Here is a 26244-nt window from a genome sequence, read left to right on the forward strand (position 1 = left end):
TTTTTTTTTTTAATATATATTGGAATATCGGATTTTTAAATAACCAAATATTTGTATCGGTACTGGCCTTAAAAATCCTTTATCAGTTGGGCTTGACTTTATACACACCCAAACAGCACTCCATAAAGACTTTATTGTGACTGAGCATTTGCTAGACTATTGTAAGTCAGAGATGAATACACACTTTGTTGGTTAGTTAGTAGCGTGTATGTGGGATTGACTCAAAATAAAATACAGTGCCCATATTAATAAGGGAACATGTGAGACAGTGCAACAATGGAGGTCTATGGCACAGAGGACAGGCTATATCAGGCTTTAGATCGACAGGCTTTAGTACTTGTTCGTTGGTTGAACTCATTGTTGGTTTGTGTCTTTTCATGTGATTTATTGACATTAAGAAAAGTATAACATGCTGCATCTCTAGTCTTGTCCTTTTACAAGTCAAGTAGCAGACTGCGCTGTGACATATTTTTTGTCACAGGTTTTCTGGCTTCCTTCAAGTTGCCCTCCTACGAGGAAGTGGCGGCGCAGCCCAGCACCCCTCCTCCACCTTACAGCTCCGTCTTTGCCCTGCAGGGAGGTGCCATGGGGGGTCCTAGCTCCTCTTACCCCCATCATCTCCAGTACCGTCACCCCTGCCCTCCCTATCTGGGCCCCGGTCCCAGTGGCCTGACTTCCTCCCAGAGCTCTGACAACTACACTAGCTGTTCATGCGAGTCATGCTCCCTCACCTCCCCCTCTAGCACCTCCTTCTCTGTCCAGGTGACAGACGAGACATATGACAGCAGCCACATCTCCACACCAAGTGAAGCAGGGGGCGACTATGCTGTCATGCCAAGGGTTCCGGCCAACTTCACACCAACTTTTTCCATGACACCTCCGTTACACGTTCCCCCTGATGTCATACCCAAGGCCACTCCGGATGTCATACCCGTACAAATACTGTCCTCAAATGGCAGTGAAGGAGTCTCGCCTTCAGCTCCACCTCTCTCTCTTCCTTTACGCTCTCGTCCTTCACACCCTTCTCGCCTCCCACTTTCTCCCCTCATTCTGCTACATTCCCTGCCTCCTGGTCAAATCCATCCTCTTGTCCTCTCAGACCCACTTGGAGCTGTGGCCATTCGGAGGGAGAAAGACGAGGAGGAGGCCCGGCCTTGTGGTCCAACCCCCAGGCCCACTCAATATCCCCCTAAACAGGCTCTCTTTTTCTCAAACATGGCAGTTTCCACACATTGCAACAACAAAGAGGAGCAAAAACGAGAAAAAGAAGAAGAGGAAGAGGAAGATGAGGAGGAGGATCATTTCCGGCATCGACGGCTAACAGGTGACTCGGGCATTGAGGTATGTCGTTGCCACGTGAAGAGAGAGGAACAAGAGGAAGAAGAACTACCAAAGGGACATTCTGGGAAAGGAAGGAAGGCTTTGAAGGAAGAGGAAAGGGAAGACATGCTGCATGACAGCGTGGACTGTTCCCTCCGAGGGAAGGCTGCTGTTCAGTCACCACTCCTGGGCCTCTGCGTTGAACAGCGTGATCACGTCTCTTCATCCTCCAGTATCCTCCAGAAGACAGGCGAGGCCATCTTCACTGTGGAGTCCTCGTAAGCTGACAGCCTGTGAGATGTTGTCAAACAAGTGGGAAAAGTGAGATATTAATGCTTGATAGCATCTTCATAGATCAAGACTAGTAGGTGGAAAGTGAAATCACTGAAGAAGAGTCTTGCAGAGGTCTTACCATGGTTGGGGGCAGGATGACTAATGTATTCTCTTGTTTTCTCTTTATTTAAATGAGAAACTCCAAGAGAGGCCGACACCTGAAAGTCCTATTTTGTAGGTAATTTATTTATAGTTTGGGAGACAGCATATTTTCTCCTCTAAAGGGATGAAAATGCTAATGAGTTGCTCTTTCGTTGTCTCCATTTTCCAACATGCTAACCAAATCCAGTTTTACCAGTGGATCGGAGTAAACATGTCCCTCTATTGTTTACTTTTCATCTCTCTTTTATTTACATGATGCAAAATTGCAAAAAAAAAAACATTTTAGCTCCTTGAAATGAAAAACCTAGCTCAGTGGTTCCCAACATGTGTCAACAAATAAAGCAGAGGGGTTGTGATGATTAACCGAATAAGAAAGAAGAAACGTAGTTCTGCTAAAGAAAATTATATGCTAATGGTTCTTTAATCTTTACAGTTTTACCTCTCTGAACATTTAAAAAGAAATTGAAATGAAACAGTCTGAGATGCGAAAATCAATCTTTAGTGGACCAGCTCACAGCATTCTGACATATGCAATGTGTGTGGGGGTCACAGAAAACAAAGGTTGGGAACCGCTGTCTGATTAATCATATTAATAAATCATCCCAGCAGCAGTGAACAAGACTGTTTATCATTGACAACTTTTTAAATTGTGTGTGTGAAGAAAAAACGGCCATTCATTTCAAAAGAGCAGCTCTAACTAATTGTGTCTGGATTCTATCTTTTGAAGAGGTTCTGACTACTGGACACATGGTTTGAGGTCACAGGACTAACCAGTGACCTTTTTTTGTTGTAAGGTGAATTTTTGCTTTCACCAGCCTACTTCCTTCTGTTTTAGAGGAAATAAGAAGGGAGCTATCATGACTGATTCAAGAAGTGTTTTATACATTGTGTCTTATATTGCTCCCATAAGGGGTGCAAACATTATTTATAATGTGTGGGTGGCAAAGCTTTACAATGGTCTTATGATTATACATTGTTGTTCCAGACTGTTAAATGATTATACTGTATAATGAACTGACTGTTTGACTTAGGATTTAATGTGCTTGAACATGTTGCTGGTTGGTCGTTACCGTTTTTGCAAGGCAATGGAAGTCTGATTCCAACGTCCAACTGTTGACTTTTTACAAGGCAGAAACTTTAAGCCTAATCTCAGCACTGATAATGAATGTAAAAGGTTATGCATTGCAACAAAAAGATACACTGAAATTGTTTACGGAGAGTTGTTATACAGCATGACGCTTGACGGAAAACCTCTGATAAAGTGTCCAAACCTGCAGCAAGGCTGTACAATCTGCCAGATGTGGGCTTTGACACGACACTTTGAAATGAAGTGCCCATTGTAATGTCTTTCTGAGTCAAGTAATGCTTGTGAGATTTTAAATGTAGGGAGTGCAGGTTTAAAGTCCGAGTAATGCCTCTTTTATTATTGCTGTGGCTAAACATGGAGAGTTGGACTGCTTTTCTCTAAATGTATCCCGATTGATCCTGTTTTTTTGTGTGTGAAATCATTCATCAGTTGATGTCCAGTTGTACAATATCTGTCAGTAGAGAATAGCCTCAGTGTGAGGTTCATACCCTTTTGATTGATGCTCTGCACTTATGTTGAGTAAATTGATCCTGGTCTTAGCAGTGGAAATGGCACATGTGTAATTCTCACAAAATGTACTGAAGCACAGAATAAGATTTAGAAAGAGTGTCTCAATCACATTTTGTACATTTGTGTCTTTCTGTAGTTATTGTGACACAAATGCCTCTATAGCTCATTGACTAGAGGCCACTTTGTTGTGTCCTTGGCTCAGTGCAAAGCCAACTTAATTGTCTAGCTTTCAACTCATTTATAGTTCTGTGGACAGAAAACCTTACCTGGGTTCAGCTCCAAAATACCTTATATTTGTCATAGACGAATCGTGTATGTGAATTGGGAAGTTTGGGTTTGTTATGAAGGTCGTTTTGACATTCTCTGATCCTTTACGTTCTAAGATCTTTGCAGTGACTCACAGGTGTGTCTCAGAGGTGACCCTTGCTGACAGAGTGTGGTCACCCTCTGAACAAATCAACAGAAAAGCCTTCTGGCTATTGTACATTTTTTGGCTAAAGACTGGACAGTTGTTATTGTCTTTGATTAGTTCTAGCTAATGTATGTTCATAAACGTACATGATGCCTAGGTGAAAATAGACTTTCTGTCTGGCGTTCTATAGTTTACTGCTGCTATGCGAGTGTGTGTGTGTGTGTGTGTTTTCTGTAAACTGTGTATAGTCCCACATCAAATGGGCATACATTTTCTAGCCGTGCTTAGCAGTCTCTTTATAAAATATACACAGTATGCGGTACACAAATAGTATTTAGCAATAGTATTCACACTTTTTTTTCCTTACTCTAGTTAATGCTGGTTAATAGGAAATTAACTGTTGTGAAAAAGACATTTACCTCTGTATAACTGATCCGTGAGCTGTGCTGGGCAGAGACCCTTGATTGTACATAACACTGCATTTTAAATGCCTTTGGCTTAAGGTTTCTCCCAAATGTAAACTCAGATTATCTGGTTTTGTTATAGCCCCAGTTTGGGCTCTCATGTGTTGTCATTACATTTGGGTCACAGTGCTAATCATTCTTGTTTCCATAAAATATCTGAAGTTATGAAGGTATTTCCAGATTCCTCGGTCTCCTCTGTCCATTTGGACTGAAAGAAAAATGATTTTTAAGCCATTTCCCAAATTGCAACTCTGTTTCCTATTTCACGCATAGATGGTAGCTGGAAGTGACGTAGGTCCTTGCTTCGTCTATACAACGTGAACAAAAATGTGATATATATATATTTATTTTTTTCTATGATACTGTTCCCTTTTTATTTTTTTTAAATATTTTCTTACACAATAAGTTTGTTTGGCCTTGAATCATGTGTTACATCTATGGATTGGCCAAAGATGTTAAACATTCTCAAATATTCAGTAGGGTGACAATATGACACAATATACTTTAATGTCTCCTTAAGGAAATTAATTTTGACTCAAACGTTGCACACATAAATAAATGCCTTGACAGTTACAAAAAAACAACAATATGTGAACAGTGTGATATGGGAAAAATGGAAAGTGAGTCCCATTTTGTATTGTTTATGCCATGAGGATTTGAGTGTCAATTTTCCATAAAATGGCTCAACAAAACCATAAAATATTATGGTAGGCAAATGATTACCAAATATGAATGGTTTTTCTTTGTCTCACAAGCCAAGACAAGATTGCTTATTTAATCATTTATTCATGTTACTTCAGTATTATGCAGTACATGTTTTGTCCCTGATTTATGAATTTCATTAGCAACATGGTCTACATAATCTATTTTAGGAAAATTACTAAAATACATTTTTAAACTTTTAGGTTTAAAATGTATATGCAGCATTCTGAATCTGGTCTTTATAAATTTGTATGATATTTTAAGTTTGGACATAAAACAGAAAAAAACACTCATTCATATATTTTTCTTGTGTCATAATAGGCAATATACATAGGGAATGAAGTTGAAACTTTTTTGTACAACAACATAACAATGGCTCGATGGAAAGAGTTGTCCTTTCTGATTCTGAAAGTGTTGTCAAATGACCTTATGGAGTTTTTTGTTATTTATTTTTAAACAGATGGGTAGCTCTGTGACTCGAATGCAGTGATGGAATATAACTTAAGTACATTTACTCAAGTACTGTACTTAAGTACACTTTTTTTTCATGCCACTTTCTTCTTCTACTCCACTTTTCGGAGAGAAATATTGTACTTTTTATTTCACTACATAATCTGACATCTTCAGTTACTAGTTACTTTACACACACACAGCACATGTAGTTTATAAAATATGTTTTATTAATTAAACTACCCAACAACGTTTAGGCCTACAAGTACATCTTAAATGAAAATCCGATTAAACACTTAGTTTCCAGTTTCTAAAATGTAATGATTTTTCTGCATTTTTCTCATCACATTTTCTTGATGATACTTAAACACTTTTACTTAAGTAACATTTTCAATGCACTTTTTCTTGCAACAGAGTATTTTTACAGTGTGGTATTAGTACTATTATTTACTGCTACACTTACACCACTGCTCGAATGTAATTGAAACACATAAGAAGCACAAACGGGCTAGTTTTACCCCAGCTCTGATTTTTTCATTGAAGCCAAACTGATCTGAGTTCAGTGTATAGAACTAGTTTGATTTATTTTGCCTTGTGAGCAGCTAGTATGTACAGACAAAATGCCCAAACTCTACCCTCATTGCCACAGAAGGCAAAGGCCTGATATAAGACTGTTACCTCGCTGAGTTTTGACTGCAAAGGACTGTTCTTCAACTTATCAAGATAGTATCTACTCTATATTTGTACTCACTTTAATTTTGTAATGCCAAGATTTGAAGAGTTGAAAATAAATAAACGCAGAGCCCACGTTGGTATGGTTGAACTGGTTTGCCACGTAAAAAACAAAACATCCAACCCTGTTGATTCAGGGTTACTCATGACTGTTTGTTTCCCGGGAAACAAAAAGTGTTCTCCTTTTTACTCTTGCAGCTACGAGACAGCTAGATTTATAGAAGTATCTATATGTGATTGTACGTGAAATAGTTCAGAGTAAAGTTGATACAAAATGTGGTGTTTTTTGAGGGTATCCTTGTGCACTTCTACCTGCAGCTCTTCAGTGTGTTGTACGCATGTGTGAGAGGGTAATCGTCGGCCTTGTTGTTGTGGTGTTCTTTGTTGCTTATTATGAGGCCAAAGTTGATTGTTGTTGGTATTTGTTAACATGATATGTGTCAATATAATTATCCAAACATTTTTATGTCATCATGAATAGCAAGTTGATTTTGTATCTTGGTGTATGGCATAGAGATTTCTGATGCATACTCTGATGTAAAATACAAACAATGAGATCCTCTCACACTTTTTTAGATACTTGTTTGATGGCACATATCCTGGTGCTTTTTTTTCCCTCTCCAGAAGGTAGGGTTGTATTTCCGTTTCTTCTGTTTAAGGATCTGTTTCATTGATGCTCATTGGGAATTCTATCTTGCTGGACAACTGCGCTACTTTATTCAACACAAGCTGTGGATTTTGTGTCAAAATAAATGCTAACAAGTGCTACCAAATACATGTCTGTACTTTTGTAAACATTATCTTTAGTTGTAGTTGCCTGGGGTACAAGCAATATTCTGCTTCGAAATACAGCAAAAGCACCTGTTTAAGCAGGGAATGAGCTAAAAACACCCACTCATGAGTAGCGGTCAGTGACAGTGACTCAGGATGAATCATCAGACTGCACTCACTCCGAAGGCTTCATCTTTTGAGCAGTAAACTCACAAAGAAATGAGTTTGAAACATGTGATTGTGTGTATTTTGACAACACTGTGTATCAGTGAAGACAATCACAACATGCAGTATGAGAACATGTGCAGGTTGTAGTTGTCATTTATGCTTGTAATATATCAACTTGCCTTGACAAGATCTCCCAGTTTGCAATGTTCTTCTTACTCTGATGAGATGAGCAGAACAGAAAAAAGTCCAAGAATTTGCTGTCCCACAATAAATATGACTTATTACCAAGACTGGATAACCAACCAAGCAAAGTAGGCACCTGCCTTGGGTTCCCCAAAACTATAGGAGGGTGCACAAAAGCTCCAGAATTGAATGCATACATAATATTGAGGCCTTCTTATCAGATGGTCCCTGTGTCAAAATGTTTTTTCAAGACATTGTTTTAGCCTCAAACACGCATGTTGCAAATACCTAAATCAATACTGGTTTAATCAAATTACCATACAGGAAAGAAAAACAGAAAAATTTGCACAGATTGCACAGAGAGTGGAACAAACAGGGGTTTAATATTTTTTTTACCATGATTATTACAAGCCAGTGTCATGTCATGGACTATATTCTGAAGCAGATAGTACCAATAGTTCCTTTGGAGGGGACAAAACTATCCAGAACATAGTGTAAATCATGCATAGCACTCCAACATTGAACTGAGCATCATAAGTTTGTAGGCAAGTCAAAAGATAGTTGGCTGCTACCAAATACCAAGGGCACCCAAATGCTAACTGGCCATCACCAAACCTAGCTGCACTTGTTTTCAGCTCCATCTGGTGGTGTGAATGTGGATGACAAAAATACTTCAACGTGGATAATTAGGTTTTCGAGTAAAATAAATTCAAATTATGAGTTCATCCAAATACCTCGTAAACATGACAAGTAGAATAATTAGATATGTATAACGAATGTTAGATGATGGATGCTAGAAATACTTTTGATGCTGATTGTCCTTTAATTAGTTACGATAATTCAAGCAAAAAGAGATACATTTGGTGGGGGTCATTTTATAAAGCGCATTCTAGACATCGACATGACCATAGACATATATTATTATATTATATTTATATGTCTATGGACATGACAGCAGATTCGTTTTTCTTGCTTCGTGATTGGTCAGAGAAGGCCAGCACCCACCCCCTCCACTGACCACTCCCCATCCGCGTTTTGTTCACGTGACTCTCCTCAGCTTACACTCGCAAAGTTAAAAACAGAGCTTTTAGCAGGTTGCTTGCTGAAATACCCTGCGACTAACCTACCTTCCCCCCGCGTTGTTATTTATACTCTTCTCGTCCGTAAACGCTGAGAGAAGTGCGAAAACCCTTATTATTGCACTCATTTTTTTTTTTACCATTTCTGCTTGAGCTCTTTAATTCAGTTAAGTCATTTGTTGTGTGTTGTCTACAGCTGATATACCGTGCAGCACAAAAAGGGTTTCGTGTTTTCCACTCGAGCACGTGGCATTTGTCAAAAGACTGCTATACTAAATAACTTGTTCTGCAGACGTTTGGCTTGCTGTTTTTTTTTTTTTTTTGGGGGGGGGGAGGTTGTTGCAGCTGAAGCTTGACAGGAGGAGCTCACCGTAAGGATTTTAATCGAGCATTTGCAACGCGCCATGGCGACCGAAGTGGATACGTGGACCTTAGCTCCAAAAGCTGACGGTGAGTGAATGCCTTCTGCCTCGCTTCATGTAACGTTAGCGTACATCGGTGCAAAGTATCAGGGAGCTACCGACGGGCCTTCTGGCGTGCTTTCCCAGATCCATTGTCCCTGCATGGGATGGGCAGCAGCGCCAGCCATACTCCACCATGTGCTCCGTTAAAATCCGACACAAGCACACACACACACACGCACGGGCACTGGTGCAACGAACACTAAACACTTAAGCAGCTTTGCACGTTTTACACTCTGCAACTAGACGAACTACACGAACTCCATTAGCATTTTTTTTGCATTTTAGGAGGTTGGTTACGGTGTTTTGTTGTTGGGACTGCTTTCACATTTAACCCTTTCGCGTTTCTGATTGGACGAGGCCACAGCGCTTACTTCCGCTTTGAGAAGTCGTTGTTTACCACATATTTTTTTTGTATTTTTTTTTTTATACACAGGGGCTTCTGTTTGTTGTTAATTTTCGCTGTTTAGCGAGTACATGCATGAGTAAGAGTGAGTTGTTTTGGTTCCTGTTTTTTTATGAGCGTACATTACAATATGTTGTGGTTCTGCAGTAACCTGGACGTCAACACTTTGTGTTATCTGTGTATGTTTAACATTTGTTTTAAACCCAGACGCAGTGCAGATAGCTACACGCCCCCTTTCCTGCATAAAATTAGATATTTTTGATAAGCGGTTGTTTGCCGAACACGATCGCAGTCAGTTTTATCGTTGAGAGATACAAAAAACAGGAAGCAATTTAGATTTGAAATCTAACAATTCGGGAAACACCAAACATACGTTCTTCATGCGCACAGTGTCTCTGTAATGGTTGTAAAATAATGCACAGGCTTTCTTTGAATGATATTTGAGATTATACACTGGTTTCAGTGCTTCCCTCGCTCAGCCAAGCGATGACGTCGTCATATATAGCCCATAAGAGCCAATAGGAGAGACTTACATAATCTCTCCGTTGTTGTGTATGTATTTAAAGGTTACATACCTAGTATAAATATATTAACACTACAAACCCAATGTATCAAACTGAAATGGCATAGTTGTAAGTAGCATTTAACCTCAAACATGAGTACCTTGAGTTGGGTTGTGCCAAAAAAAATAACACATAACTGATTCACCTAAAGATACACATAATTAAATATATATAGTAAGTGTGTGTGTGTCTCAAAGCAGCTGGTGCTTCAGTGCACAGACTGGCCCTTTTCTCTAGGAAGGTCAGCCACGCTTGATTGAGTTGCCTCTGTTGATAAGATGTGTGTGTACACACACACTCACACACACTCACACACAGTCACACACAGTCACACACAGTCACAGTCAATGACTTAATTGTCTGTGTTGGGGGGGAAAAAGGAGAAAACAACTTCTTGTTACATTGTGGGTCAATCTGGACACTGAATATGCATAACAGTATGGGGAATGTGTCTAGCACAGGCTATATGTTATAGTGCACAAGTCTTCTCAAATGATCAGTTATCTTTGCTTTAAAGACATCTGTTTTGTAGTCATAACTAGTAACTAGTAGTATGACAATTTCTATTGTCATAAGAGCAAAATCTGTAAACGACTCAACTTGTGGTGTTTTTAGGGAAGGTGCATTTTGTTATTTCAACTTAACACATACTAAAATCTAAAAATCGGGTCTGAAAAATGTACCCTGTTTACTCGTACATGGTTATTGTGGAACACATACCTTTTGTTTCTCTCTCTCTCCTCCCTCCTCTCGCTCTTCTCTCTCTCTCTCTCCCTCTCTCTCTCCTCTCTCCTCTCTCCTCTCTCTCTCTCTTGTGTGTGTGTGTGTTGACAGCTGTGCAGGATGTTAGTTTTGACAACCGAGAGGTTGAAATGTCTGTTTCTACAAATAGCTGGCCATGTGTAAACATAGCATTAGACATCATTTTGTATCAATGGACTAAGCGACTTGTCAAGTAATGTTCTACTATACATAATCAAATTTGCAGGTCTGTGCTGTGAGGAGTGTACTGTAGCTGCAGATTTAGAGCCCCACCTGTTAGAGCATTTCCAAACTCCTTGGGTAAATACATGCATTTAGAGCACCATGGAAGAAACCAACTGCCAAAGATTTTAAGCCAGATTTCTTCATGGCCTGCTATGTACACATCATGTTATGGTTTTAAGCGCTCTTCTTTTGTTAACCCTCCTCACCCCACATGCACTTTCACGCTCATGAAAAATGTTTTTACCCACCATCCAGTTGCTTGAAGGGCTTTGGTTTTGAGCAAACCACCAGTGTAAAGTATTACTTTACTGGGCACCAGTGGAAGCAATTGGCTGATTATAAAAAAAACATTTTATCAGACTCATAACCGTTTATCTTGGTTGCTCTAATCTTTTGTATGTACCTCCCAGTGCACTTTATCTGTGGTGTTGCTCTGCAGCTGTTACAGTTTGACTCAAAAAGCACAGTCAGCAAAACTGTACAAGTTCCCATTAAATGAATTTGTTCATTTTTCTGTCCCTGCATTGATAAAACAAGAGACTTAAGTGTTTCACAAGTGGAAACCCTTGTACTTTTGTTTGTGTGTGGCCAGCCAGCCTCCGTTGTTACTGTTGTATATTTAAACACAAGTCACCATATGCACACAAGGTCAGGCAATGTGTCTGAAACATGTTTTTAAGTAAAATTCTGCCCGAGTCTGCTTTCAAGAAATGCCCGTTAAACCCCTCAGACGTCCACACCCTTTTCTCCTCCAGTAGATAATCACCACAGGAGCCAATACAGTAGGGCTGTTTTCTACTGTCCCCAATATCATTGTGCTGATGCTTATTTGGCCTTAGAGGAATCACACACTTTAAAAAATACACAATTATGTGTGTGAGTTGCCAGAGAAAGAACCTTTAGTCGATTTAAAGGTTGACCTCGACCGGGCAGTCGTGGATGTCTTGCAATACATTTCTTAAGATGCACAGGGATTTATTAAAATTGGCTCATTTCCCAGAAGTTTTTGACTGAATCTAAGTCAAAGCACTTTGTGAGTTAGTTGAGCCTTTCACAGTAGACGTGCAAAAACAAAACTGTGTCATCTGCATAAATATGCATTGCTGTCTTTAAAGATCCCCTCCAGAAATGTTTTTAGACATGTCTAGAGATCCTCTGCTTTGAATAATAGTTTGTCTGATATGGGTTTTTTTTTCTCACAAGAACAAGTATAACTAGTTAAAACTTCATATCACTTTAAAATCCAGAATTTGTGAATGTGCAAATATTGATCATTTCCATAGCTACACTCCTCATACTTGGATTTAATGTGAGCTTCAGTAGATACATGTCAACAACTTTCTAGTGTCAAACTCTGCTCATGGCATCATTCTGCACACAAGTCCAACAGGTTTTTAAGTAGAGGGGGAGGGATAAAAAAAATGCTGCTGTATTTGACAGATATCCCCCCCCCAAAGAAAATTATAACATTGCCAGCGCTAAGTTACATTTACAGCTGTAAAATCTCGGACTGTAACTCAGGAGGAATGTGCTCCACTGACCTTCTCATTCATAAACCTTACTACTGAATGGAGACTTATAACTAAAAAAAACTCAACACTGCTGTTTAGGCTCACTGGCTGTGGAAAGCTCCCACACAGCATGTAGGGCAAAGGTCCATGGCTGTCCTCATTCTGGCTCTGTGTTTAAAACTGGATAGATGCGGGTGTGGTTTTGAAAACCTCCATGACAATGTTGTTTGGTATTCATTTTGTCGTGCTCTGGTACGCATGCAGGGTTCACAACAGTGAGTTTGTTGCTGGAGCTTTGAGATTGACAGTGTAGAGTAAACCTTAAGACAAGATCTACCAGTTGTAGTTGGTATAATTTCTGCTTTGTCAAAAAAATGTAGCTCGCTGTATTTTGTTCTGCTCGTTTAGCAACTCTCATGTTTGCAAGTGGCTCTGACTTTTTCTGCTTTTTTCAAATTGACCAGCCGTGTATTTGGCCCGCCCCATTGGTTAGTATCTAATTTATTGCACTGGCAGGCTCTGTGGCCGACACGAGGATAGGGGAGGGAACAGGAGGAGGACATCACACATGGTCGGTTGTTTACAGATTTTGAAGGCCAAGGGTGTGGTGCTGCTCTTACTGCAACAGGTTAATTTAGGGAGGTGTCCTGCTTTGGGGAAAGGTGCTTCCGTTCATTTGTTATTCACACTCAAAGTTAAACATTTGAGATCTTTTGAATACCGTTTTCAAAAAGTGGGTTGCAAGTAAATGTTTTTTCTTCCATCAGAAGTATGATACAATTATCCCAGTTGTAACCATATGGTACTTTTGCAGCACACAGACTGCTTTTTAGACTTTTAGGGTTATCTGTGGCTTAGACATTTCCCCCTCCCGCTGTGTGTTTTCTACATGTCCTGTAATCTATAAATCCTCAAACTGCCATTTGGGCCCATGCATCAGGACTGTAAGTATTCATTACACACTCAGACATTCCTCCTCCTGCTTTCCTTCTCTCCTACAGCCTCGGCATGTGGCCAGTCATGGACCCAACCATGCCATATGTAGTCAGATCCACTCTAGCTGCTGCGGACAGATCGCGAGAATACGGAGGGGGAAAAAAGAAGTGGTGTCAGCATTTCTTCAGCATATGTTCCTCTTTGCTCCTTCACCCCTCCCATGCCTGCAGGAACACTCCCATCCAACTTGTTGTTGTCGCCACACCTACAAGAAGCAACCTGGGCATAGGTTTTAACTTACTATATACAGTGTTTTTGTTGTGTTGTTTACACTGGGAAATGAGACTCCAGATGTGTTATGGTTCTCTACTGGCTGAATCAAAAAACTGTACAACACATACAGATCAATACAAGCCCAATAGCTTGTGCAACAACGTGTTACTGAAACATAAAGTTGTCCATTTTTTTTATAATGTAGGCTATACATGTCACACCTAAATGTTAACACCTGCTGTCGCAGGACTGTGGGTGTGAATTTGTGCTGCCTTCTTCTTGCGTATGTTTTGGTTGTTTGTGACCTTTGGTTTGATGTGTATAACACGGCCTTGATATATGGAGGTGGATGTAGCTCACACTGAAAGAAAGCATTGTTTTCAAGCCCTGTTGCTGTGGTGTAAAGGTGTTTTGTGCAGTTTTCTGAATGCGCCTATGATGAACTTTTAGTTTCTTGAAGTGTAGATAACAGAAAGTTAACAGTAAATATGTCTCACTATTGTCATAAGCCGTTTGTTGCATACCAAATCCTTGGGTTTACAGCAACAACATGCAGTACATGACTTTGTTTTCACCAAACTGTAGAAATGTTTGCAGACTATTTATACATGTTAGACTTGCTGTCAGCATCAGCTTTGTTTCTTAGAGCTGCACCATAAAGCTTTTTGCTACCGTTGTAAAAATGGCATATGTCTGAAAATTCACTGGTACGATTGAATTATTAGTAAGGGTGTAAACCGCAAAGCAGTAGAACCCTTCTAGGTTTTTTGTTTTTTAGTTATTTGTTGTCTGCCGCGCCGGCTCAAATTCCCGTGAGCTGGAATCACCTAGAAACATGAAACTTGGGGAATAACTGGAATTGGTGTGCATGTGCTTCTGTAGGAATATGAACCCTATCGGCCACATGGTAGCGCTGTGATATGGCTTCAAATGCAGTCTTTGAAAGGCCACACCCCCACATCGTAAGTCCGATTGACTTGACATTTCTGACACAGGTGCAGCTTAATGTGCTCTACAAAAATGTCTCAAGGACCTTTTAAGGTCCCCCTATAAAATCATTCCACCATTTTGAATTTTTTTGAAAACCCCCTTTAAAAAAAAAAAAAAAAAAAAATCTCCTTCTACACCGTAGCTCCGATTGTCATTAAATTTTCAGTGAATCCTCAATGGATCAAGCTTATTTCAAGCTGTAAGAAGCATGTCCTTATCTCATTTACTTTTCAAGTTATTGACCAATTCACTTTGAAAGGGGCGTGATTCTGCACATAAATGAACACAAATCAGCAACCTTAAGGCCAATTCTCACAAAACTCACAGGGTATGTTCAGATAAGTGCCCCAGATATACCAAGAGTGTATGGCTGCAGCCTGGAGTGTCCCATATCATGCCGTCCCACCTGGTGCCATCCCAGACCTTATACTTTTCAAAATACAATCTCGCATCTGGAATAAAATAAGCTTGTGTCTACTATCATGCTATGAATAAAATACTTTAAAAACATATGTCTGCCTATAAAATAAATGCAGATTGTAGGCAAACTTAAAAAATCCTTCTGCCATCCCAGAGCTTCTACTTTTCAAAATAAATTACTTAAAAAAATCTCTCTACTTTTCAAAGTAAAAGCTTGCATCAACTATCATGCTAATTACATATATATATATAATTAGTGTAGTTTACATTCATCACACCGGGAACACCACAATGCTTCTTAATCTTTTAATTTTGGTGCTGTCACTTGAAAAAGAATTTAAAAAAACAGGAATATTGTTTTACATATATGCTCACAGTGTGTATTGAAGTCAGTTACTTCTTTTTCTAGTTTTTGTCCCTTTCTGATTGTTCTCTATAAAGATTAATTGTACAAAGATATTTAGAATTAGACATATCTTATAGAGATTTGTGCATATGGTTGTAAAACGTGTTCACACGTTGTAAATAAGGGTTTGAAGTTAAGCCTATTGTTACGCTACCACCTATACGGTAACACCTATAGTCCTTAGGGTACATTTACCGAGGAACATTAATTCCCTCTGCTCACTTTTAAGGCAAAGTAGGCTAAATAATAAAACATTGTATTTAAATTGTGCTTTACATGGTAAGCTACTCAAAGACACTTTACAGTAAAACCAGACATTTGTCACACAAAAACAGATACAGCAATAATACCAATACATGAAACTAGCATATTTAAAGCAACTAAAACGCAGTGTAAACTACAATTTTGTAAAGAAGTGTTGTGACTAGTAGGCTAAGTATATATTTGTACATCCTTACACATTCAGTCGGTCCGCTATAGTCTGTTGGGCTTTTTCTCTCCGTTTGATAACAGCCGTATTTCCCTCTCTGCATATTATATGCTTTGCCTCCTCGTTACTTTCCATTAGAAGCGGCTGCTCATTGGGTAAAACATATGCCGCATGCGTCTTCTTCATCTCTGCATCAGTAAATCTGTGATCGATACCGTGGTCTATTTAAGAAAGCCTTGAACGTGCACTTAGATACACCTGGCTTGACATAGCTTCACCTGTTCATCCTTCCTCAGCAGACGTGCAACCGATTAAGCCGCGATGAGCGGATCACACTAAGTCAAGCTGCGCTTTTTCACTTATCCTGGATATCTTTATTCTACTTTTGGGCAACAGGCCCCTGAACATTATACCTATAAGTGTTTGGAAACTGCAGGGACTTGGTCCCAATTAGACACAAGAGCATTAGTGAGGTTAGACAATGCTGAAAAGTTTGGTCCACACGGTGCACCCTGGCTTTGTTGTGTTGAAGGTGGAAAGGTTCTTTTCCAAACTGCTGCTATTGTGTCCACATATACTAGTCGTAAACTCTACTTGACTGTCTACGATGACTTACACATGTTTTTATGGCAGTACAATGACAAACTGCATCCTTAACATCCATCAATCTTTCTAATTTTCTGACCACAGGGGTGTTCTCTTTCGATGAAAACTTGGCAGAAGCTAACCATCCCTACACCGTTGACGATGACTTGCTGAACGAGGCAGAGGTGAACGGTAACTGGACGCCTCAGGAGAAAGCACTTCACGAGGCACGACTCAAAGCCAAAGCTAAGCGTCGCCTGCGCAAGTCCTCCTCCCGCAACTCTACCAGCGAGTCTTTCTCTGAGTCAGGAGAATTGTCCGGAAGTGACCCACACAGCCCAAAGGGCAAAGTCGGCACCAGTGACCGCAAATCCAGGACGGGCAAAGGCAGAGGCCTGCCAAAAAAAGGTACATTTGAGCTACACTGGTGTATTGTGCTTTCTTTTTTTGGAAGCTGCCACAGCCTCTTTATTATTATTTTTAATTTTTTTGTGGCAATGGCGTTTTTCACATAATAATGATGAACTTGGGGTGGCAGCAGCTCAGGTTGTAGGGAGTTGGGTTGGGAACTGGAGGGTAGCTGGTTCAAGTCCCAGTATGGAGTCTGGATTGGTAGTTGGAGAGATGCCAGTTCGTCTCCTTCGCACTGCCAGGTGCTCTTAAGCAAGGCATCGTAATCCCAACCACTGGTTCAGCACTGGCAGCCCACTCAATTTGATAGCTCTCTATTTGTGCATGAATAGGTCCTGAGCATGTGTGTGTATTTCAGGCCTATGTGTAGGAATTTCTAACAAAACCGAGTGTAAATTGTAATTTCCCCATTGGGGATCAATAAACCATATAACCTAATTAACTTGCTTTTATGGTTTGTTTGATGGTTGTCTCCAGGTGGGGCAGGTGGTAAAGGAGTTTGGGGGGCTGCTGGGATGGTTTATGAAGATGAGGAACCTGATATGCGGGACCCTAACTACGATGAGTCTGCTCAGGTAAGCGATTACAGCAGACTTGGACTGTTAAAAATATGTTTGTCTGAAAGAGATGTGACTCTCTCAAAAGCTTTTTTATTTTTTTTTAATTTGCATTTCATTTTGGGGCGTTGTATGTCTATATTAGACAGACGGCAGTAGAGAGATGACAGGAAAAGAGAAAAATGGAAAATGACTCGCAACAAAGAGACCAACCGGAGGTGAACTGGGGGTGCTGTGGCTCATGGTTGTAGCTCCGAGGCACCATGGCGCCCCGGTTTTAGCTTATAGTTGTAAAAACATTTAACATGTTTAACATCTAACATTAATGTTTGAAATCCTCAATTCAATCTTCAATCCTTTTGTCCTTTGGATATTTGTCAATCATTAAAGTAGGGCTTTATCATTTTTAAATATTGATTAATCTGCCAATTATTTTCTTGATGTAGTTGGCCAATTATGCATTGTATAAAATGTCGAACTTCAAATGTTGAACTGTGGAAGATGTGGAACTTTATTTAATTATTTTCAAAATTCTTCCATTACCTGAGCATCATCAGCAGTCTGTACATGAACTGTTTTGCCACAAAGGCCATCCCCATCAGATGTTAGTTTGTCACGGTTGTTGTTGGTCTGACCTGTTGTGCAGAGCAGCTTTTTGTTCCAAAGAGGCCCACTGATCAAAGCTCTGACACCTTTTTTATTTCTTGTGTCACACAAACGTGCTGATGTTGAAGGGCTGCTGCTGAAACACACTGAAAATGAAAAAAGGCTTGCTCTTTGAACAAGATAATGGTTGTCCACACTCAGACAGCAAGCATATGCAGCATTGCATCTATTGAATTACACAATGCATCAATCTTTCTTGATGCATTGTATTATCTTGGATGGCATGTGATCAAAGAACCAGACTTTATATTGGATAATTAATCTATTGGGAAATGCGGTTCAGATGCTGTTTTTATGTCAAATAGTCAAATTGATTTTGCCAAAGCTTATTTAAAACAAACTTGCTTACATCATTGTTTCATCTAGTTGGGTCTGTCCAATCACAATCAACGGTGTTATCTTTAACCCCGTTATGAAGCAAACTCTGTAATGCTGAAGGCCAGGTTTTGTTTGTCCCGTTAGGTCACGCTGACTGAATGCAGAGTGGGAACAGAGCTTCCATCAGTCAAATAGTTGATAGCGGTTTTGGGAACAGTTCAGAAAAGCACAGTGCAGTTTGGCCTTGAATGTTGTGGGAGTGTAGTGGAAAAGATGTTAGTGTGTTAAAAGGAAACTGGGTAACATGATACATGTGCAGACAGTGCCCTTTGAGTCACACTGAGGGGAAGCCCTGATGGATTTCCGAATGGTACAGGTCGTCCTATACGTGGGTAAATGACAAAATGGACATATAATTTTAGTAGCCATGGAAAGGAAAATGATCGAGAGTGGTCCCTTCCTCTCCTTTGATCAATTCCGTGGTTAAAATATCATCAGCCTCCATGTTAAGACAAGAAATTTAGTTCAGTCTTTTGCCTGTACTTGGCCATAAATTATTGTATTGGTTCTCTCCCCATCAAAGGAAAACAAAACAGACAAGTGAATCAGCGACTTTGGCTACAATCCTTCATACTGTTATTCTTCTTCCTGTTGTATAAACTCAGGCTTATCATCTTTTTACAGGACATTAAAATTGGAGCCAGCTATTCTCTTAAAAAAGTTATAAATTGTTTTGTAGGCTTTTTTTTAATGCATTTAATCTTTGCCAAGATTATGATTTTTATCAATGCTTTCTATTGTTCTCCAGGTTAAGAAAAACAAAATTAGTTAGACCGGTTTTGACTGATATTCTTGGCATTAACTAATATGAACGTTGGACAAGAGACATTTATGACGCACTGCATATAATCACAGAGGAATAGAACCGGGACAGATAACGCTGGCATTTAAAAAAAAAAGAGAAGAAATCTCAGTGATATTAATCTCATTATTAGGCAATGTTATAATTTTTAATACTTTGGTTGCCACACAATGTATTTTTTACATGTCATAATCACTGTGCATATTTGTGTATATGGGATGGAGTGATAATGTTTGTTCCTGCACAGGGGGACACAGTTTATGCAACAGTTGTGCCAGAGGTGGATGAGAAGGAACTAGAAAAAATGGTCAACCCAATTGTACAGGAGTACTTTGAACATGGAGACACAAAAGAAGTCCAGGTAAACCATTTCAAACAAAGCATGTCCTCTTCTCTTCACTCAATGCATGCTGACCAGTTAAGAGTGGATTTAGAGAATAAATTGATGGATGAACCAAGTAATGGAGAGCTTGTCTGCACATATCATTAGATCAGGAAACATACTAGTGTATGTAGGGAATGTATAATTTACTTTACACTTTGTTTATTGTACACTGATTCAGTATTGATCAGTTGGCTCCACAGCTAAACTAAAATGTTCTTATTTGTCCCGTCAGATGTTGCTAAAGGGACTCAACCTGGGCCAACATAAGTACGAGTTCTCCTCCCTGGCTGTGTCCCTGTCTCTTGAAGGCAAGGCCAGCCACAGAGAGCTGACCTCCCGCCTGCTGTCTGATCTGTCGGGCAAGATGGTGTCACAAAGTGAAATGGCACGCGCCTTCGACAAGATACTGAAAGAGCTGCCAGACCTCATACTGGACACACCGGAGGCTCCACAGGTAGACGTCTACATTTTGTCATATTGCTAAAGTTATTGGACTACAAAAACAACCGTGATGTGGAGATGCATCCTGATGTTTTTTTCTAATGTCTCTCAGATGTTAGGCCAGTTTATAGCCAGAGCCATAGCGGACCACGTCCTCCCAATGTCATTCCTGGACTGTTACAAGGGCAAAGTGGATTGTGATCATGCCAGGTGAGCCGAGACCAGCAAAACTAAAATGCAGATACAGTATCTTATTTTTAAAAAATTAACTTTTTTATCTGCAACGGTTGTAAGATTTCGTAAACCTTTCATTAGTTAATTTTTACGCTAAGATAAGCAAAACGTCAGAACAACCAACCGTTCCTCCACCCTGTGTTTTAAAGGAACGGATGTCATTCTCTCCTTGAGTACAGTGTGTTTATCAGATCATGTTTGAGTAGAATGAAACCTGCATGTTGTAGTGTTATCTTGGTAATTTTATAACAGACTTACACCTAAGGTAAAGTACATAGTATACATCCATTTTTGTGCAACAGAAATTCATGTTTGGTTGATTTTCTCTTTCAGAGTGGCTTTAGACCGTGCCGAAGTGCTGCTGAACATGAAGAGGGAGATGGTTCGTCTAGATAATGTGTGGGGTGTGGGTGGAGGCCTGAGACCTGTCAAACATCTCGTCAAAGAGGTAAGCATATTATAAAAAAGACAATAAGCTAATGAGTAACTTTCTCCTTTCTATATTCAAAATGAGTTAATACATAATCCCTAACACCTGAGGTCAGTAGTTTGTATTGACACGCTCTGCTTCTTTATTGGCGTTATGTAAGGTAAACAGAAGGCAGAAATGCATGCTGGGTGGAGAGCTGCGGGCCAACCCTCTAAGTTGCTGTGTCAGCAAAGCACTTTTCTACCCTGAGAAGTGGGAATTTCAAAAACGAGGGAACAGGAGGGCTTACACAGATACACACCTTAGCCTTTTATTGAACACACACACACTGTAGATGCACACACCACATGCTGTTGGCTTTGTCTGGTTTGCAATTATTGTTGTTTCATGATGTGGAATTTCTGGAATTATTCGTGCATATGTGGGTGTGGATGGTGTGGGAGTTTCAAGTGCACATCTTGTAAATTGTAAGTTATGCAACATTGTAAGGGATTTTGTGCATGTTTAGAAATGGGAGCATAGTCTGTCAGTGTTCTCAGTCATACAGCATTGTGTAAGCCTCACTCAGTAGCCCTCAGAGCCGCAGGCTTTCCAGTTTTGATTTCCTGCCTGGTTGTGTGCATCCTCAGGGGAAACACACTGGGCTGCAGGAGGCACAAGGCCCCTTTCACTCACTGCTCTCACTTGCTTTCCCATTATTATTATTATTATTATTATTATTATGGTTTTACTTGCAGCCTCTTTTAATCCTTTCAATTTCTATACCCTCTCCTCTTGTCACTATCCGGCCTGTCCACATTACATCCCCGTGTTGTTTTTACTCAGAGGCTTGGACGACACATTCCCCTAGCTCAGTGAATTAGACCCAGAGTTGACTTACAGCTGTCGGCGTAGCTTTGAGGGGTTCTAACTTGTTGCATCAGTCACGCTCCACTCTGATCTCAATTGGTATGACTAATTGTTCCATAAATAAGAATTATTTATTTATTTTGTTTTAGCAAAATGGGTGGTGTGTGTGTGCAGCTCAGTGACGAGTGACATAACTAAGCATTTGTAACGAATGAAGCAGAGACTAAAAGATTAAGGCTCAGCTTCAAACAGGAAGACATTATTTTTTTTCTAGTTGAATTTAAATTGTCAGGTTTAATTGTCTGGGATTAGGTCTGTCTGTATTCTGTTTTAAGGTTTATTTTAACTACAAATGTAAAACTCACAATATACAGGGTGTAGTGGAACAAAGGTTTGTACACACAGAAACCACAACAACAGAGACCACAACTTAGGTTTTAATTTGTGTGTGCGTTTGTTCCAGATGAACCTCCTGCTCAAGGAGTACCTGATATCAGGAGACGTGGCGGAGGCAGAGCATTGTCTGCGGGACCTGGAAGTCCCACACTTCCACCATGAGCTGGTCTATGAGGTATTGAAGACTAGTTATTGTGTCAGTGTTGGTTTGGTTTTTATTCTGTCATGAAACAACCACAATCACACTTCTCCACATGTTCACCAAGAAAACAAACAAGCAAGCAAAAGCACACAGATTTAAACCAGTTAAAACACTGACATGTAGAAGCACAAGTCGAACAAAATAAAACCATAAAACACACATAAACAAGCTTTATGTATAACTTTGAAGAATGAAGTTGTGTGTGTGTGTGTGTGTGTGTGTGTGTGTGGTGTGTGTGTGTGTGTGTGTGTGTGTGTGTGTGTGTGTGGTGTGTGTGTGTGTGTGTGTGTGTGTGTGTGTGTGTGTGTGTGTGGTGTGTGTGTGTGTGTGGTGTGTGTGTGTGTGTGTGTGTGTGTGTGTGTGTGTGTGTGTGTGTGTGTGTGTGTGTGTGTGTGTGGTGTTGTGTGTGGTGTGTGTGGGTGTGTGTGTGTGTGTGGTGTGGGTGTGTGTGTGTGTGTGTGTGGTGTGTGTGTGGTGTGTGTGGTGTGTTGTGTGTGTGTGGGTGTGTGTGTGTGTGTGTGGTGTGTGTGTGTGTGTGTGTGTGGGGTGTGTGTGTGTGTGTTGTGTGTGTGTGTGGTGTGGGGTCTGAGGACAGGTTGTGTCTGGCAGAGGCGTTCTCTCATTTGCTCTACATGTAATAAAAGGGATTAGTTCAAATCAATCCAAAATGGGGAGACACATTACATAACATCGAACTGTTTATTCTCCATACTAATTGCTCCGTGGTTGTTATGGAATAAACCTTTTAGTTACTGGCTGTTATTAAAGAAAAGGTGTGTGTGTCATCTCCTTTCCTTTTGTAAATAAAACCAGGTGATCATGAATTGGTCGCCAAATCTGTACACAGTGTACTGTTGCACAGCCTGGTGCTATTTTTGTTCACGCGGCACATTTTGTAATGATTCACCCAGCAGGAATTTTCCAGATTTTTCACCATCTTCAAATAACTACAAATTGAAATAACTTTTCTTTTATATAAATATTTTGTATGTACTATATCTGCACACTTTTACTTTCTCCTTTCTCATGTATTAAATATTTTCAAATGACAAACACTGCCGCTGTGTGGTGAAATGTGCATCTTGCATCTCTTACACATTTTATTATTAGGTTATAGACATTGGATGGCAGCAGCACACTTCTTTCTTACACATATGTTATATCATCTTTTTTTGCAGGCTGTAGTGATGGTGCTGGAGTCAAAAGGAGACACAGCTAGTCATATGATGATAAAGCTGCTGCAGTCTTTCTGGAAAACAGGTCTTATCACTGTGGATCAGATGAACAGGGTTAGTGCCTTTTTTTAAAATAATGTTCTAGTTTTTAGCTCACTTTAAGTATAGAATGTACTGTCTATGAAAGACATGATTTTAACAAGATGTGAATTTCATACGCTGTTTTTCATGTAGGGTTTCCAGCGTGTCTATGACGAGCTCCCAGAAATCAACCTTGACGTGCCACATGCCCATTCTATCATGGAGACCTTTGTGGACCTCTGCTACCAAGAGTCTGTCATCACCAAACAGCTGAGGGATGCCTGTCCAGCCAGGTGAGTTGGCCATTTATCTGCACTTGAAAACATTTTCCTTTTTTTTTTTTTTTTTTTTTCTCATTTTGTAATTTATCATTCTTAATGGCTGGTGTCCAAAACCAACAAAGTAGTGCGTCTTGTCATTACTTCCTGGGTCACCTTCCCTGTCTATGGTGCTCAGTCTCAAGTCCACTTGTTCCTGTTTTAGGATGTACATTTTGTTAAAGTTATCACATATGTATAGTTTTAATAAAGGCTCAGTACTTTCCCGGAAACAACAAAATAACTGTGGTTTTTAGCAAGCATTACAGAATTATTAGAACAGCTGAAGTATAATACACATTTTGGGGCAGTAGCAAGTATAATTGGCAGCAGGATGGTGAATGTGGTATTTACTCAAAATAAACCACAGTTCCAGTGTTTGTGGTAATGAAAGTTAATGTGACCCAGTGCAGCAATGTGGGTCATTGATGTGTGTTTAATAGCTTTTGGTCAACAATGGAGCTCTGTGGCACAGAGGATAATAAGCTAATGATTCACAATAAAACTAATGTAAATATATCCAGCCTTATTAACCTATTTAATAATGTAAGGTTCCTACCAAGTTTACACTAACCTGTTTCTCAAACTTCCTCCAACAGAGGACGGAAGCGTTTTGTAAGTGAAGGAGATGGAGGTGCGATTAAGAACTAATCCACAAGAGGAAGAGCAGATTAGGAGGCGGCTGAGGGGTGTCAACAGGTTCTTACCCCCGGTTTCTGCTCCAGCATGTTTTCCCCTGGATATGGCATGCTGGCAGTCTAAAGTTTTCTCGTTTCTCTCCTGATAATGTTGTCATTACACAAACCAACATTGAAGTTCGGTGAAAGTAGACTGAAGAGTTGCCCAGGCGTTCAGTTCTTATCATCTTGTTGTTCACTGTTTTAGACTTTTTTTTTTTTTTTTTTTTTTTTCATTTAAAAAAAAAAAAAAAAAAAAAAAAAAACTAATTCTGGGGTTTCCTTGGCTCAGTCTTTGTACCTGTTTCTCAAGATTAAATTGAGTCAAAGCTGCATAAAGACTTGCTGGACAGGCCGGGGTGTGTGGGAGATAAACTTTGACGTTTTGCCTCTAGCTTTGCTTCAGCTGTTGCCATGTCTCCATTTTTTTCCATGTAAAGTGCTATAAATGGAAAAAAGCACTTGAAAGACATACAGGATACTGTACAGTAAACACTTAGGTTTAGCTCTTTGTTCTTGAGCTAAGTTACTTTCCATTTTCAGACACAAATTATTTCAAGGACAACAAGCTTTCTATGTTTGGGTACAAGTAGTTTATATTGATCCTTAATGAACAGTTTTTTTGTTTGTTTTTTTTCGTCTTGGATCTCTTACGCCAAATGTTCATTTTATAAAGCAAAGCAGTCGAAGCTAGACATTTTTTGGCACTATTTGGGTGGTTATTTGAAACTTGCATTAGGGCATATATACTTTGAATTGGAAGCCCTTTTTCTGAAAAAAAATTTAAAAAAATAAAAAATTTGGGGGGGAAAATGAAACATCAACATTTTGAGCATTATGCTTGCAATTAATAAATATACTGCTCACATGGCAAGAAATGGATTTTGGACAAGTAACCCTTAAAGCAAGTCCTTCTGTAAAGAGCAGAAGTAATCTGGATACTGTCTTTAAACTTGTTTACCTGTCTAATATATCTGTGAAATGGCAACCCCTGCTTTTCATGGAAGACTATTTGTTAAGTATATGCATATTTTTGTGTCTGTAACAGTTTTTCATGTTGACGGAATTAAAAGATGTGGCTGACAAATATATTCCATTCATTAAAAAGCAACAAAATGAAGTGTCTGTATTCCTTTTTTTTTTGCCATCCCAGCAGTATTGGTGATAGAATAACAAGGAGTAAGTGCTTGGGCAAGTGGGGTGGATATGTACATCAATCACATTTGTTGATCAGTCATCATTTGTGATCCTTAATGTATATTTCAACCATGTCTTTCACATGTACTCGTCTCATTAACCATCTTTCTCTATGTACCTTAACTACTACTTGTAGCTGAAAAAGCAGTTTGAGACCAAAGTTTGACTTTTTTTCTCTCTGACTCTTTCCCCATTTATGGTACATCTACGTGCTATGTGTCATAGCAGAGCTTTATTATGCTTACTGTGTAAATAAAGGTTTGAGGGTAGTAATAATGGTTCTTATTTGGAAACTGTTGTAATTCAAAGAATGTTCTCATTCATGCATGCAGTTGTACAGTCAAGAGGCTATGCTTGTATAGCTACAGTTATCTTTGTACTATTGATTTATTTTGGATCAGAAAACTGTCCCCTAACCCTCCCTTACACAAATACATCATTTTATACATTTCAATAAAATTACATATTTCCCTCAATGTCATATTTGCATGATTTGTTTCCCTCTTGCGCATGTCTTTTTTATTTTTTAAACATTTAGTCAAATGTGTCATTTAAGGCATTCAGCAGGTCATGGACATAGATTCCACAGTAAAAAAAAATAGATATCAATCAAATGAAATGAAAAATGTAATTAAAAATGAAACATGAGGTATCTAAACATAAGCAATGGCACCAATAAGTCAATATACCTCACACACACACACAGGGGCTAAAGAGTGCGTTTACTTTTTGTTAGTCATAATCTTGCCAGTTATAATATACAAA

General features: G+C 39.5%; 2 protein-coding genes across 3 annotated transcripts in view; both read left to right on the forward strand.

Moving 5' to 3' along the window:
• The window catches only part of LOC116700597 (proline-, glutamic acid- and leucine-rich protein 1), a 13866-nt gene extending 6981 nt beyond the window's left edge, over nucleotides 1-6885 (forward strand). The window contains exon 6 of the mRNA XM_032533936.1: nucleotides 482-6885. Within this exon, the coding sequence (XP_032389827.1) occupies nucleotides 482-1602 (1121 nt within the window). The 3' untranslated portion in view covers nucleotides 1603-6885. The remainder of the gene's footprint in view (nucleotides 1-481) is intronic.
• Nucleotides 6886-8304: 1419 nt separating this feature from the next.
• Nucleotides 8305-24507, forward strand: pdcd4a (programmed cell death 4a). 2 transcript variants are annotated; one of them, XM_032533958.1, is made up of 12 exons: nucleotides 8323-8535; nucleotides 8659-8763; nucleotides 16387-16689; nucleotides 17170-17267; nucleotides 19343-19456; nucleotides 19713-19934; nucleotides 20034-20131; nucleotides 20489-20603; nucleotides 21898-22005; nucleotides 23211-23321; nucleotides 23442-23581; nucleotides 24205-24507. In XM_032533958.1, the coding sequence occupies exons 2-12, from the start codon at nucleotides 8718-8720 to the stop codon at nucleotides 24254-24256; spliced, it is 1407 nt and encodes a 468-aa protein (XP_032389849.1). In that variant the 5' UTR covers nucleotides 8323-8535; nucleotides 8659-8717; the 3' UTR covers nucleotides 24257-24507. The 2 variants fall into 2 exon arrangements, with proteins under 2 accessions (XP_032389841.1, XP_032389849.1); XM_032533950.1 differs by having other exon boundaries at nucleotides 8305-8763.
• The last annotated feature ends 1737 nt before the right edge of the window (nucleotides 24508-26244 follow it).

The sequence above is a fragment of the Etheostoma spectabile genome, chromosome 2, assembly GCF_008692095.1.
Source record: "Etheostoma spectabile isolate EspeVRDwgs_2016 chromosome 2, UIUC_Espe_1.0, whole genome shotgun sequence".
Lineage (NCBI taxonomy): Eukaryota > Metazoa > Chordata > Actinopteri > Perciformes > Percidae > Etheostoma > Etheostoma spectabile.

Bases quoted from the DNA above. Each gene is read 5' to 3' on its own strand.
- pdcd4a (XM_032533950.1), top strand. From the start codon at position 8,718: ATGGCGACCGAAGTGGATACGTGGACCTTAGCTCCAAAAGCTGACG. The intron at 16,690-17,169 runs GTACATTTGAGC...GGTTGTCTCCAG, and splicing joins CAGAGGCCTGCCAAAAAAAG to GTGGGGCAGGTGGTAAAGGA. The intron at 23,582-24,204 runs GTGAGTTGGCCA...TTCCTCCAACAG, and splicing joins AGGGATGCCTGTCCAGCCAG to AGGACGGAAGCGTTTTGTAA.